The 13,924-nt window shown below is 33.7% G+C and overlaps 1 protein-coding gene across 3 annotated transcripts; it reads right to left on the bottom strand.

The window, feature by feature from the left end:
* Positions 1 to 2,403: 2,403 nt before the first annotated feature.
* On the bottom strand, positions 2,404 to 12,555 carry LOC109795417 (uncharacterized). Of its 3 annotated transcripts, none has more exons than XM_020354919.3 (14): positions 12,409 to 12,555; positions 11,909 to 12,216; positions 11,494 to 11,560; positions 10,612 to 10,677; positions 10,410 to 10,456; positions 8,776 to 8,821; positions 8,429 to 8,509; positions 8,310 to 8,352; positions 8,173 to 8,219; positions 7,862 to 7,943; positions 7,720 to 7,769; positions 7,534 to 7,607; positions 6,366 to 6,417; positions 2,404 to 6,289 (listed from the first exon to the last, which is right to left on the bottom strand). In XM_020354919.3, exons 2-14 carry the CDS (start codon positions 12,010 to 12,012, stop codon positions 4,196 to 4,198), a joined length of 2,853 nt encoding a protein of 950 aa, XP_020210508.1. In that variant the 5' UTR covers positions 12,013 to 12,216; positions 12,409 to 12,555; the 3' UTR covers positions 2,404 to 4,195. The 3 variants fall into 3 exon arrangements, with proteins under 3 accessions (XP_020210508.1, XP_020210510.1, XP_020210511.1); XM_020354921.3 differs by having other exon boundaries at positions 11,909 to 12,210; positions 12,409 to 12,530; XM_020354922.3 differs by having other exon boundaries at positions 11,909 to 12,198; positions 12,409 to 12,427.
* Between the last annotated feature and the right edge of the window lie 1,369 nt (positions 12,556 to 13,924).

Here is a 13,924-nt window from a genome sequence, read left to right as displayed (position 1 = left end):
TATATATATATATATATATATAATTTATTTATTAATTAATAATTCTCGATTTTCATAGCCCGGAACGGGCTGTTCCACTTTGGGAACGGGCCGTTCTGGTTTTGGAAAGGGACGTTCTGGGAGAGTCTTTTGTACCTGTTCTGTGTGCCCAGAACAGGCCGTTCCGGATTCGGAACGGGTCTGTTCCGGATTCGGAACGGGTCGTTCTGGCCGTGGCCTGATGCCTATAAATAAAGCGTTTTGCACTCTCTAAAACTCATTTTTTTCATTTTCTAATATTTTTCCTCCTTCTTCTCTGAAGACGAAGGTGAACCTAGAGGGGGCGACCAGCAAGATTTGGCTCCTGCTTATCGAGGTAAGGGGGGAGTGAGAAACTTTGCTCTGAGTGTGGGATTGTATGTAGGGTAGTGAGATTGGCCCCAATCCTGTGTTTGTTGTATTTTTTGTATGCTTATGTATGAGGGATTTTTCCCAATTGTATCTATTTTGCCTATTTTTTTTCTTATATGTAATTAATTGTATGAATTGAGATTTCTATGGGTTCCTATGGGAAACCCTAAGGGAATGCATTGATAATTGTAAGAGGCAAATTTTAAAAGTTTTCTATTTTACCTTCTGAGTTTTCTATTATGTTTCTTGATATTTGCTGAGTGTAAATGTGTGTCTAATCTTGAAAATGAACAAGTTTTGATATGAATTAGAGTGCTCTGTGGGTTACTGTAAGAACCCTATGAGAAACAGGCAAAATATGAATGTTTTTTGTTTTGCTTTCTGATTGTTCTGATGTATTTCTTATTGAATGAGATGTATAAATATGTGTTTATTTTTAAAAATAGACTAATTTTGATATGATTTTGAGTGCTCTGTAGAGACTATGTGAATATGATGAGATGATGTGAAAAGTGATGACTATGTGAATATCATGAGATGATGTGAAAAGTGATGACTATGTGAATATGATGAGATGATGTGAAAAGTGATAATGAGACATGATAATGTGATATGGGAATGAGACATGAAAATGTGATATGAGAAAAGCATGGAGTCTTGATTGACATGCATCATATGCATAAATGTTTTTAAGGATACGATATGGAATACACTGCCAGAGAAGGCCCCCTAGTGTAAAAGCTTTGGGGATTAGTCCTTGGGGATAGCTCGGTTTGGAAGTCTCAGTCTCGCCCATCGTGTGCATGGGATGTATCTTGCGCGGCTTAGCTATCCCGACGAGACTCTGGTAGTATGTCCTTCTAGTGAGAGTGCGCAGAGGGTGTGACCCAGCATGTACTCCTAGACTACTCTTCGTGTATTGCTAGCGGCAATATGTCATGTGATGTTTTACTGGCGCCACATGCATGATAATATGTAGTCCGTGTCCATGCATATGCATTCTTAATGTTATATGATAAAGTGATGGTTTATGTCTTGGATGAGTGTGATGTTATTATTAATTTATCTATGTTATACTTATTTTGTTTGTGTTTAGCTATTCGGCGTATATTTCTACACTATGAGCCAGAGTGAGATGTTTCTCACTCCCTTTTCTCTTGTGTTGTTTTCTCTAACTGTCATACAGGTTATTACCAGCATGAGGCTGAGGATGTTGGTGATGAAGCTTAGGCTTCTACGTGGGATTTGCTCTGATAGGACATATGACATTGGGGCATAAATAGGATTAGATTGAAATGTTATTTTTATTAAATCATTTTTAAAAAAATCAGTTTCATTTCCTTGTAATTTCTCTATATGTTATTTGGATTAAGTTTATGAATGTGAACTCTTTACCCTTATGTTGTTGGAAATTTGACTGTCTTATGTTGAAGAATTGTATTTTATTTTATTTATTTTATATAATTATTATATATGTATATTGGGATAGAGGGTGTCACAAATGTTGGTAAAAAAAATAATGGTCATTTAAATGGCCATTAAATAATAAATTAATTGTCACAAAAAAATAATTTTAGTGTAATGAATCGACCAAGAAAAATCAACTACTATCAAGAAAAATGAAGAAAAACGAAATCCCAATTTGTCAATGCATTTATTGAGGATGGATTATGTACTAGTATTTCTGTTTTTTTTTTTATTCATTTTGGTCAAATGAATTATTAAAAAGTGTGCACAGCAACACCAACATAGCAAAGGTTGACCAAATTTATGTGCCACAGATACAATCCTAGTCCAACCAAACACTTGTCACACAACCCTACTAATCCACCCTAAAACCATGCAAAACCACACATGCAAGACCCTTCCACAACCAACCAAGGAGCATACCCCACAACAGCTCCAACCCCTACCCTATAAAACCCCTTCCAAGACTCCATTCTTCCTCAGACCTGCAACAAAAACAACAAAAAAAGCACCATAAAGAGCAGCTTCTTTCACCACAAACACCAAGCGGGTCTCCCCAACTATCCACAAACTTCATCATGGACATGAGGAAGGTTACCTGTGCTGTTCTCATTGCTGCTGCCTCCATGAGTGCAGTCTTGGCTGCCACTGAGGTTCCTGCACCTGCTCCTGGCCCTAGCAGTGGTGCCTCAGCCACTGCTGTTGGCTCCATTGTTGGTGCTTCAGTCTTGTCATTCTTTGCCCTTTTCCACTAAGGAACATGCACTTTAAGGAAGGAGGCTGCATATGCTTATTTATTAGTATGGAATAAAGAGTGAACACATCAATTATATATGTGCGTTGATATGTAATATCAATTTATCTTTACCATTTTGAAAATGTAATTGTTTTGTGTTCATAATGAAAAATTTATTATATTAAGCATTTTTTCTTCCTTCGGCCTTAATGTTTCATTCAATTTATATCTCACGGTACTCCCACAAATTTTGGTGGGATCCTGAAGAAATCTCACAAGCTTCGGTTCTTTGAACCCGCTATATGTATTGGAAGATCTAATATGGCAAGTCTCAATTCTAGGAATACATGCAACCAATATATATATTAGAAAAAATCAGATAATGTGAATTAGTTTTAAGATAATATCTAACATGATATCAGAATCTATTCTGCTATGCATACATACAAAGGAAACATATGTATGAAGATTATGTTGGAATACAAATAAGATCATTAGAATAAAAAAAATAAATAAGAATTTATAAAACAAAATAATTTATTGATAAAAAAGTCTTTAAAATAATGACTAAAAATAAAATAATAAAAACTTAGATTCAAAATGAATATATATTTTTTATTGTGAAGATGTGAGTGCAAATACCATAAGTAATAAATAAAAATAAGATAAAATAACCCTTCTATTGATAAATATATCTTTTTCTCTTAAACAATTATCATAACATAACTCTAACAAGTTATAGCAAAAAACATTAATTAACACATGACAAAACATCTTTTGAAATCTCACACCACTTTATCTGACCAGCAACAAAAAGTAATTAAATATAAATAAAAAAATTTGATCAATTACAAAAATATGAAGTTGTTTCATTTCTTTTATTTTTCTTTTTTTACTGTTGTCTCCTCAATAGCTTTGGTGTTCTAAAATGATTGAAAATATACAAGACGACAAAACATAGGGATAATAATATATCAATTTAGTCCTTCAAATAACCAGCATCGATTAATTGAGTACTTGAAAATATCATTTTAGTTCCTAATATTATCATAACAATAATCATTTTAATCCATGAAATCATTACTATGAAGTAAAATCACCAATGTTTAGTCCTTTTAGAATTTAAATAAATATTATTATATAATTTTAACAATAAATTAACCGATACTCAATTCAAGAACTAATTTAGTATATTATTCAATACTAGTATGTCAAATATAACCAGAAAAACAGGCTAATCAGGCCAAGAAAATAAAGATAACTTACAAACAAATCCACCAAATAAATAAAACATGAAGCTCAGGGCCTCATTTTTCCTAGTTTGAGAGGGGAGGGTGGCTATGACGATATCAATGTTCATGCAATCAATGGCCATAGCTTACAAAAAAACACCAATTAATATTCAACCCAACCATTTCAAATATAATTTAATCCATTTACAATACACCGTTTACCAGCAAAGAATATATGGGATGTTATTTTCCAGCCTCGAATCTTCAATCAAGCAAAAGTCTCAAAGAAACAAACTCATGTAACATTTGGAAATACACGTTTTGCTTACAATAATGTATAAATAATATGCAGCACAGCACCTTTCACAAACTATGTTTCAGGATTAAGTTTTTGTGAGGCCATGAGGCTTTTTGTAAGCCATATTGCTGTTTCTCTGGATGATACAGATACAGCATCTTCTCCAAATGGACTCAGCACAGCAGCAAGCTCTTCAAGCTTTCCTTGCTGAAGTAGCTGTGCACATAACTCGAGCAGAGATTCTAGAGCATCAGCTCTTTGCTGGCAGGTACTATCACTGCCTCTTGATATACGTGTCCTTATTGAAATGCCATTGGGTGGCTTATCGGCAACAACGGCATTGTCATCTTTTTTATGCGTTGAACAACTGAACGTATGTGTTTTGTCACTCTCAGAAGTCAAGCTGTCCATGCATGAGCCTTCCATAAATGCTTCAGGATTTTCATTTTCCTTCAAGCTGTTTCCAGTTTCAGTGTCATGTTCAACCCTAACAGGATGTGCAATTGGTGATGAACTTTCCTCATCAATGGACCCATCTTTATCATTATTGTTGCTGTCTTCAATGGATTTTGGTTTACTGGAGTCCTCAGGTTTAGCATCTTTCTTCTGTGTTTCAGCTTTATCAAAACCTTCATTGGAAAGTTTATCTCCAACTTCTGTAGTCTCTGCATTTATGTCAATTGCATCAGACTTCTGAAAATGATCAGCAGCAAGTCCTTGTTCTTCACATACAGAATCTAGCATACTCTTGGACGTGATCTCATCGCCAGAACCATCTTTATCGTAACCATTGCTGTTTTCACAGGAAATTATTGATTTGCTGGAGCTCTCAGGCTTGGTATCTTCCCTCTGTGCTTCAGCTTTATCAAATCTTTCATCAGAAAATAAGTCTTCAACTTTTGAAGTTGCTGCATTTATGTCAACATCTGACTTTTGAACATGTTCAGCTATAAACCCTTGCCCTTCATGCACAGAATCATGCGTACTCTCTAAAGCAATCTCATCAATGGACCTATCTTCATCATTATTGTCGCTGTTTTCACCGGACATTACTGGTTTTCTGGAGTCCTCAGGTTTGGCATTTTCGCTCTCTGCTTCAGTTTTGTCAAAATCTTCAATGGAAAAATTATCTTCAACTTTTGTAGCCACTGCATTGAGGTCAATCACATCTGACTTCTGAACATGTTCAGCAGCAAACCCTTGCTCTTCATGCATAGAGTCGAGCATACCCTTTGATATGATCTTATCAATGGATCCTTCATTAACATTACTGTTGCTGTTTTCAATGGATGCTAATGATTTTCTGGAGTCATCAGACTTGGCATTTTCCCTCTCTGCTTCAGTTTGATCAAAACCATTGGAAAAATTATCATCAACTTTTGTAGCCACTGCATCTGTGTCAATCACATCTGAGTTCTGAAAATGTTGAGATGTAAATCCTTGTTCATCAAGCATAGAATCTAGAGTACTCTTTGATGTGATTTCATCAATGGACTCATCTTTATCATTACTGTTGCTGTCTTCACTGGACATTATTGATTTACTGGAGTCCTCAGGTTTGGCACCTTCACTCAGTGCTTCATCTGTATTTAAGTCTTCATTGAAAAAAGTATCTTCAACTTGATTAATTGCTTCATTTATGTCAGCTGCATATGACTTATGAGCAGCAAATCCTTGTTCTTCAAGCACAGAATCTAGTGTACTCTTTGAAGTGATCTCGCTGTCAGCCGCGTCCCTTGCAAGTCTATTTTTAAAGTCTCCTTCCTTGCACACACTGCATACGGTTGATTCAGATGTTGTTGAGCCATCTTTCGAGCCACTAATACTAGTAGAAAATTCCACAGTGTTGCTGGTAGAATCAACCATTTTAATCTCAAGGTTGTCTTCTGCACTGGTTGACACTGCTAGCTTGCCATCATTAGGCCGGTTCTGTGTCTGTACATCTCCATTTCCCTCAATTGGATAAATTCGCTCCAAACGATTTACTAATCCTGCTAATCCTGCCTCCTTGTCCCAAAGGTGTTGATCACCACTAGATTTGTTTTTTGTTTTTTCCTTTGAGTTTGAGTTACTAGATATAAGATGTACCGGTAGAAAAATAGATGATGCATTACGACAGCGGAGAACAAAAGGTTGCAAATGAGGATGCCTTAATAATTCAGATGCCTGTCAACAAAGTGTACTGTAAGAATGAACAGCTCCACATAAATGAATTACACAGGAAGAGTTCAGTTGAACTCACTGTTGGTCTATGTTCTGGGTTTTTCCTCAGCATGCTCTTGATAAGTTGTTTCCTGTTGCACATAAATGACATAAATCTTATAGCTTCAGTTTTATCAATTATCATTTCAATCACATATTTAAAGGAAATGGAGGAATTGACTGGTAGATTTTTGTTTGATTTAAATAGATATAATAATTTTTGAAAGCTCAGGTGGGAAAAAGCATGACAGCAGTGTGACTGCTAATGGTTTTTAGGTGTTCAAATTATGAGGTTTTGGTAGTGAAGGAGGAAACATGATGTCTAATTGATTACAATATTATTCTAAGGACTTGTATTACATTCAGATATATTCTAAAATATTTTAAGACGCATTAATATATACCGAGATATTTTGTATGTATTCTAACACTTCCCTTGAAGCTGAAGCTTACTAAAGTTCTAAGCTTGTGACAATGAAAAAAAACTAAAAGAAAATAATTCTGAAAATGGCGTCAGCTAAGAACATAGTTGATAAGACAACTCCAGAGATGCATGGCTAGAATGACTAACAGACAAGGCCCAAACATCTTCAAAATCATCACAAATAGCATTTGGAATCTTCGAGTTGAAAGAAAATTTAGTAGCCCCCAAACTTAAAACCTGAAGCAGACAGTGAATCAAATCCATATAACAATCATTCTATATGAGATTAATATGGGGTAGTATACTAGTATACATTGAAAAATGCTAACACGATGATTCTATATTTTTACTAAATAACAAAGCATTTCCATTAGTAAATTCTTCTATAATATTATGTTCTATCTTCCTCTAAATCTCTCTAAATTCAACAGTCTAAGATACACAGATACCCATGATTACTAAACGTATTTTATCATGTGATAATTGAACATAATACTTCCCAGGTACATTAACTATGATAATTTCCAACATAAACATAAATTAGGTTAAGTATTGGGATAGCATTACCAGTATATACCCAAGCTCACAAATAGAATAAGATTAAAAATCCTATCATTAAATAAGGAAACATAATAAAATTAGGAAACCACTTGTAAGATTGGTTCCTCGATTAGATGACTAATTGACTTCGTAAATCTTAAGAGTTAAGGTATCCTACAACATTCTAAGATACAGTAGATATATTCTGAATACTTTGTAGATATTATCAAATGAAGTTACTTACAGTGTGGAAGAGTAAACAATTGGTAGAGGAGAAATGGAGCATCTATTTATTTTATTGATAAGTCCAGCCCTGTCCTGTTTGATTCATTCATTATTCACCAAATTATTTCAGTTAAACATATATTGGAGACACTTCATTGTCAGTAATAACATCAAACTATCATAGATCGTTCAGTTTTGTTCTTACTGGAGCACGAAATGCCGGTTGATGTGCAACAATTTCAAACATGCAGCAACCTTTACATGCAAAGGGACATCATTCTTACACAAGGTCAGATATCATGGCATGTGACTTTGTCAACTAGAAGCAAGGCATCTGTAATTCTTACCAAGTGACCACATATCAGATTTATAACCATAAGGCATACCAGCAATGGCCTCAGGACACATGTAGTTTAGAGTTCCAACAGCCTACAAAATATATAAGGATACAAACGACAAACATACTTCAATATGTAAATTTAGTTAAGTAGAATTATCATTAGTAATACAAGGTTTAAGGAAAGAAAGAAAAATTTATTCAGTTTTAGTTAAAAATCATCAATTACTTGGCATGACAATTCACTATCAGGGGAACAACTGCAAAAGAGTTTCTTGAAGAAGGTAGCAGATAATGCTAAGACATTAACATATATATTACCGGGTAAGCAAGGTCTTCGTTAAGAAGCTTCGCAAGACCAAATTCACCTGCAATGTCCATGTAATACATTTTTTCTTTAGACAACATGTTATATGGAAACCTAAAGTGATGAGCATTCAAAGGATACGCCTTCATACCTAGCCGAATGTTATTTTCTTTGGTAAGGAATATGTTGGAACACTGAAATTAGATGAAGTTGCATTAACATAAACACCATGTATGGATTTCATTGCCAGGATATAAGAATAAAAGGTACCTTAAGATCTCTGTGGAGTACCCGATTGGAGTGAAGGTAGTCAACAGCTAGTAACAACTGAGTCAACCATTTGCAGACTTTCTATTGCAGAAAATGGCAATGCAGAGTGGGTAAGGAATAAGGAAAAGGAATCCAGAGAGAATGAAGGCAAACGGAAGATGAGAGGTTAAGTACAAAATTTCCTTCCTCCATTTTTTTGGGCCAAGGGTTACATGATAATTCCTAATTTATAAAGACTCCCAAATAAGGGGGAGGTTTACTTAAGACTTTTCCTCCTCTCCCTGTCCTCCCATTGTCCCCCAGCCAAACAAACACTAAGCAATGGAACATAAAACCTTATTAGTTACCTCCTCCGAAAAATAAGATCCCCGAGCTTTCTTTATATTCGCAGCCCTGCTCCAGAAGAATATAGTATTCCATGATTTAGACACCAGGTAACAAGTAATAATTCTCCCAAGTGTCATATAAATGTATGCTAAACACATATGATATGCTTTATAATACATGAGAACCATGGAACCCCAAAGCCTTTATCCCAAGTACTCCATTCCAGTCTTAGAATGTGATTAAAATTACCAATGTTATAAATAATCTTGTCAATATATATGTGTGTGTGTGTCAAGATTCAATGTAGAAAGTTTATTTATATTATTGCAAAAAATAAACATCAATAAACAAAAATCCTATAAAAATCTCCGCATGACATATTAGTATATTACAGATCACTTATATTCCAGAGTTTTTAAAAAAATTCTAGGCCACTATCTAACAGCTTAAACTTTTAGGTCAAGAATTTATTTAATGTATTACAATTATACCAGATATTACAATTTACTTAATGTATTACAATTACACCCTTCGGCTCCCGCATAGTCCAAACGTGGTTCGGCCACCAGCAAGGCCAAACACATTCCAGCCATCAGCAAGGCTGAACAAGTTCTAGCCACCACCAAAAAGGCTGAAATTTTTCCTCCCAAACCCCACGTACAAGCATATACCCCATCAGTCCCTATCATGGCTGAACACTGGAAACCCCTTCAGGTGAGGCCCGATGATGAGGACCCCTCAGTCCTTGAAGAGGCCGAACACAGTTTGGCCATTCCAAGGGCCGAAGACTGTTCGGCTACATAAACAAGCAGTTACCTTGCCAGTATAATTAAGGAAAGAGACAATAAGGCAGGATTAACAAGATACTTACATTAAGGTAAACTACCCTTAACCCCCATTAACAAACACATTACTTAATTGGTAATCAAGTGTAAATCCCAATGCCCACTAATTTTGGTAATCAAGTGTAAATCCCAATGCCCACTAAGGTTAGCATAAATTGAGAACAGGTCAAGAAATAGATATTGTTCATTATTGTACTGTTCACTCATTTAATACATATCTATTGCCTTAATTAAGCGTCAGAGTGTCTTCGCAAGTATCTCACACTCCAGCACGTGGAGGTAGAAATGGAAGAAGAAGCTTGATCAAAAGCCTAGAAGTTTGTGAGTGTATCCCTAGCAGGTACAACAATCAAATTGAACAAATCTAAAATTCAATACCGCCTAGAAGTTCGTGAGTGTATCCCTAGCAGGTACAACAATCAAATTGAACAAATCTAAAATTCAATACTTGTCACTCCCTGTCTACTAATTGAAGTTTTAAAATAACATTTTCCTCCCAAGGATTGAATTCACTATAAAGTTAAGTGTAGCCTCCATACAAGATAGATCGTAGAAGTTTGTCTTTTATCCACATTTCAAGTCTAGTAGGCCTTCACACAAAGGGGTGTGTTAAGATTTAAGAGTTGTGAAAATCATTCTTGGAATCTTACCAAATGCTTAAGCATTTAGGTAAATAGGTTTGATGCAGATAGCTAATAAATCATTTTACTTCTTAGTTACCATTATATGTCATTCTCCGTAAACAATGAATAACTCAGCTCCTTATGCTAGAAACAATCAGTATTGCTAACAGATATTACCATACTTACATGTCACCTCCTTCACAATAGCCAGTTATAATGCATATGTAGTCTTCCTACAGAACATGATAATACCACAAATATTAAGGATTGATGAACATTTAAATAAGCCTATAAATTCTACAGAACTTCAAACTTCAATTTACAGCAATATGTAAAAGTACAACTGAAAACTCTAAAAGACTAAAGGAAAGAAAAGGTTAATCTTTACCTTCTCCACCCAAGCATCTTTGTACTCCACAATATAAGGGTAATTTAGTTTTCCTATCAGGTCCATCTGAGACAGAAAGAGAGACAATATTAGCATTTTGTCAGAACTAAGAAGGTAAGGGAACACTCATTCAAAACCATGAAGGGGAATCTCTCAGCAATGCAACCATTATCAATAATACTATATAAAAATTAGTTTCAAAATTCGGATGGTTCTTGGCTCAAATAAAAATTGCATATCACACAGTGCTCATAGCGTTTTGTAGGCATAATAAAATTCACAAAACAAATATCCTCTACTCTGGAGTAGATGTCTGAGCAGTACTTGAAACAGACAATGATGATGTAGCAGAGCACCTACAATTCTACAAATTTCATCAAATGAGATGAAATTCAATTTGAGTTACTACTCACTAGTATGTTTTTAAGTATGTGTCTATGTCTTTGGAGAAAGAATGCTGCTTCTGGAATTAACTCATTTCAGATGACTGGTTTAACTGTAGCACAGCAGGAATGAAGCATAACCAGCTATGCATTGTTCATATATAATCATGAAAGATAGGGAAAGATTTTGAGAAATACAATTAACTAGTTAGGTTGATCTTATTCAAGCCATGCATGACTCAAAAGATAGTAGGAAATGGATCAATCATTACTATTTATTCTTTGGTGATGGTACAGATTAAAAACCACTTCCAAAAAGAAACAATAAAAGTTAAAGGAAGAACCCAAACATCAATGTTCATAATTAGCACAAAACAGTAACTTGTCCTATCAATTATAATAGAAAGTAAGAAAACAAGAGAAGATAATACCAATAATTAAATAATTTCCTGGCTGATACTGAATATATGCATTAAGTGGAAGAATTTGTTACACCAACCTCTTGTTGAGCTGTCACTTTGGACTTGTCTGCTTGTTTGGCCAAGCGAATTTTCTTCAGCACATACCTACCGGAGACATGAAAGTTTCATCATGAAAAGCGATAAAAAAACTGAAGCCGGAAAGAAAAACTGCTAGTTAATTAGCGCAGCTTTTAGTCCTAAAAATTATAATTTTTTCTGGGGTTGTCCATTTCTGAACTGAAAATGGATTCTTCTATGGCCCATGTTAAAAGCTAACTTCTATTGAACTTGTAGAGTATCAATTGCCTCAATTGACCACTAAAATCTCAAAAAGATTGAAAATTTCTTTGTGCGGTTGTCAAAATTTGACCAAAGAAAAGATCTTGAAGAGTTCATGTTGCATGGTTCCTTCCAGCAATTACACAGAACACACAAAAAGGAACAGTGCCATACCTCTTTTTCTCAATCTTGTGTAGAACAAGAAAAGTTGCACCAAGTGCTCCTCTTCCAATTTGCTGAATCACTTCATAGTCTTCCATCTTGCCACTACTCTCCATGGAAAACTCCAGAAGAAGCTAGAAGACAAAACAAAACAGTGGAGCACTGAAGCAAGCAGCAGATCCTGATTCGCTGAGAACCCAATTCAGGAAAACCTTTGATGCCTTATTCTATGACAAAGCTTTGCTGTTGTGAGTGTGAATTTCAGCTACCACCAACCCTTTTGCTTCTTCCAAATGCTGTAACTGAACACAAACCTATAGCTTCAATAGCAACAATTATTATGAGACTAACTTTAGGTGCGTATTGAATGAACTTCAGCAACCATGAAGGCGTATCAGGTATCAACTTTCACAACTATATTGACACTAAAAACTAGCTTCTCAGGAGATTGAAGAGAGAGAGAAAGTGGAATATACCAAAAACAAATTGAGAGAGTTTGATTGATGACTTACCGAAAGAAAGTTGAGAGAGAGAAAGTGATGGAAGGACAACAAAGTCAAGTAAAGAAATGCAGAAGAGACATGTTGTCACTTTAATATTGCTTTAATTGATAAGCGTGTAACAGTGACTATGTTTAGCATAGTTGTGGCTACCATAATTTAAGGCATCACCAAAGGATGCTATTTATGCTAATTTCGTTTCGAAAATTTCTTATCCATATAAATTACTTTTAAGACTATTCATGGCTTGAAAAGTTAATGTCAATATGAATGTGCTTAGTATAGTTTGTTTTTGAAGAAATAATTATTTGTTTGAGTTAAAATAAACGATTACTTTTTCCGATTTATATCAATTGTGTTATAAAATTATTAGCTTATTTATATACAATAGTAAAGTTATTTTATCAAAATATTATATAATTTTTATTAATTATTTTTATTTATTATTTATTTATATATTGCCAATCTTTTATTTTATTTTTTAAGTTTATTTTTTAATATAGTCATTTAAAAAACGAAATTCTATAAAAAAAAAATAATTTTTAACATAGTGAAAAAAAAAGCATATATATAGAGAAAAATATAAATATAAATAACACTTGAATGTATTAGTTTCATTAAATATCGCTCGTTAAATATTCCAATTTTTTGTCCTAATTATCCTTTGAATTAGTGTCCATAATTATGCTGCCTTAAATCATTTAATGCTACGGATATTTCTGAAAGTGAGTTAATTATATTATTAATTTTAACAAATTATATAATTATTTATTATATATATGTGATAGAAAATGTCATATAACTTTTGTTTATTTTTATAATGAAATATAATTATTTTATTTGATGGAATGATGAAGTTATAAATTAAAAAATAAAAATATTTATGTTTTCGCATAATTGTGAAAGTTAAACAAATTCAGTGAAGGGTTGAGTGTGTGTAAAAATTTTCAAAAAAACATTTTTTTTTTTTGCAAAAGATAAATATAATAGTTATAACTAGATATAACTCAAACACTTTCTTCCAAGGAACATAAAGGATGAAATAGTAAAATTTTGTTTGTTTTTGTATTGGTTTATTCCATTTGAACTATATTTTGTTATTTTTCAACAAGGTTTCAATAACCACAACCGGTTACAACGAATATCTCAGCTATCATTTCTAGTTATATAATATATTTTGGGTGATGTCATAAACTACACATTTACACAAATATTATTTCCAAGTTTTTTCATGCTTAACTAAATAAATGATTGGTATTTCAAATATTACTTTCATAAAGAGAATATATAAGTTTAGATTCGATGTACCATAACTTACTAAGACAATGATAGAGCTATTCAAGTTTATACAAGTTTTACTAGACAATTAACTTAAAGAATTTACAAGAGCTTGAGAAAACATTTCAATAGAGTTTTACACAACTTTGTTAGTGTTATTCTTTCCTTCAAATTTTCATAAAATCTTGCATTTATAACCTATTTAAAGATGTTCTTATAGAAAAATGACTTCAAAATACTATCTATTTTG

The sequence above is a fragment of the Cajanus cajan genome, chromosome 7 (assembly GCF_000230855.2).
Source record: "Cajanus cajan strain Asha chromosome 7, NIPB_CcT2T_4, whole genome shotgun sequence".
Lineage (NCBI taxonomy): Eukaryota > Viridiplantae > Streptophyta > Magnoliopsida > Fabales > Fabaceae > Cajanus > Cajanus cajan.
The sequence above is the reverse complement of the archived record's forward strand: the minus strand, read 5'-3'. Positions and strand labels throughout refer to the sequence as shown.

What these genes read in the sequence shown, in the direction of transcription:
- LOC109795417 (XM_020354919.3), bottom strand. Translation starts at nt 12,012, where the DNA reads ATGGAGAGTAGTGGCAAGATGGAAGACTATGAAGTGATTCAGCAAATT. An exon ending in CACAAGATTGAGAAAAAGAG is followed by an intron (nt 11,561 to 11,908) that starts GTATGGCACTGT and finishes TGTCTCCGGTAG; the next exon opens with GTATGTGCTGAAGAAAATTC. An exon ending in AAGTGACAGCTCAACAAGAG is followed by an intron (nt 10,678 to 11,493) that starts GTTGGTGTAACA and finishes TTTCTGTCTCAG; the next exon opens with ATGGACCTGATAGGAAAACT.